Below are 1,464 nucleotides of genomic sequence, written 5' to 3' on the forward strand. Positions count from 1 at the left end.
ACACACACACACACACACACACACACACACACACACACACACACACACACACACACACGGAGGAGGCGCACAGAAGGCCTCCCTCTGTGTTTTAACTAGACTCTTCTCTTGCCCTAGCTTGCTAAGTTCTCTGAGGACACTCTAAGCAGCTACACGGAAGTTGTTTCCTGGCAGGTATAACCTCTCACTGTCTGGCTCCTCCCCTCACACACTCACCTGACCCCTCAGCTCCAGCTGATCCTGCCTGTTTTTCCTCGCTCTGCTCGTTTCTTTGCAAACACCCCTCCCCTCCCGTGGACACCAGCTCTTCCCACTGCTTACCTTCTGCTCCAGTGGCATCTTTAATTCTTCTTTCATGGAAATATTCAGCAGATCTTTCTGATTCTGACCACCCTTTGATTTTTAATATGTCTGTGTGTTTTTAATTAGATTTGGGGTTTTTAATTCATCTTTGGTTTGGCCACTTGTATCAGTCAGACCATTTTAACAAAGCTCTATGTTTATTCTCAGGTGTCCATCTTTTATTTTAATTAAAAGAGCAGCCCTGCTTTTCTCTTCACACTGAATGTTGACCCTTCTATCCTCCACATTAGAACATTACAGATTTATAAACCTTCAGTATGAAACCTGTCATGATGCTGATAATCTTATATAACTCACCAAATAGGTTTCTCCTGTGTTCCTCCTTGTTTTAAACCCCAACCCTCAACCGTACCACAATGTACAATTACACCAGGCCCGCCCATGTCAGGATACAACTACAGCTATCACACTTGTGCTTGGTTGTTCAGTTCAAGCTATATTAAAGACACAGAACTCTGGTCCATATTTAAAAGAAAAAAGCAAATAACATTTTAGATGTGTACCTAACAGAGCTGATTCTAGGGCAGACCAAAGCTTGTATAATACAGTTCTGCTGATTCATAACCCTACACATAAATGTACAGATACAGTGCCTAATAACAGCTGCACAAGATCTAAGGCCACAGTTAACAAGCATTACACTCACACTACTGTGCCATGGTAGTCCCAAAGAATCATACCATGGCCCTGTCACTGTCATAACCGAGGTATCAGAAGTTCTCACATTCATTACTTAAATATAAGTATAGATACTAGAGTTTAAAATGAATTTTTTGAAGTAGAAATATCAACTCAAGCGTTTTACTCAAGTAAAAGTACTTGTTTTAAAACTACTTTAAGTATTAAAGTAATAGTAATATTAGGGTTCAACCCAAGCTCCTCCAAAGAAACATTTTTCTAAAGGCAACAATGGGCCTCATGCAAGAAACGTTCGTACGCACAGATTTGTTCTTAAGTTGTGCATACGAGTGATTTAGGAGAATTTGTGGCATTCACCAATGTTTTCGTATTCTAAGATTTTTTTCCAGATACGAACAAAATTCACGTGTGGTCCAGACCTGTCGTATATTTCACGAGCAGTCAGTCTGCTGTTATCCAGAC

At 40.6% G+C, this 1,464-nt stretch overlaps 1 protein-coding gene across 1 annotated transcript in view; it reads left to right on the forward strand.

Moving 5' to 3' along the window:
- The window catches only part of tmem94 (transmembrane protein 94), a gene marked incomplete in the record, with an annotated part of 78,635 nt that overhangs the window by 35,260 nt on the left and 41,911 nt on the right, over positions 1–1,464 (forward strand). Inside the window, 1 exon segment of the mRNA XM_014018186.1 lies at positions 118–174. Within this exon segment, the coding sequence (XP_013873640.1) occupies positions 118–174 (57 nt within the window).

Source organism: Austrofundulus limnaeus, unplaced genomic scaffold (genome assembly GCF_001266775.1).
Source record: "Austrofundulus limnaeus strain Quisiro unplaced genomic scaffold, Austrofundulus_limnaeus-1.0 Scaffold185, whole genome shotgun sequence".
Taxonomy (NCBI): domain Eukaryota; kingdom Metazoa; phylum Chordata; class Actinopteri; order Cyprinodontiformes; family Rivulidae; genus Austrofundulus; species Austrofundulus limnaeus.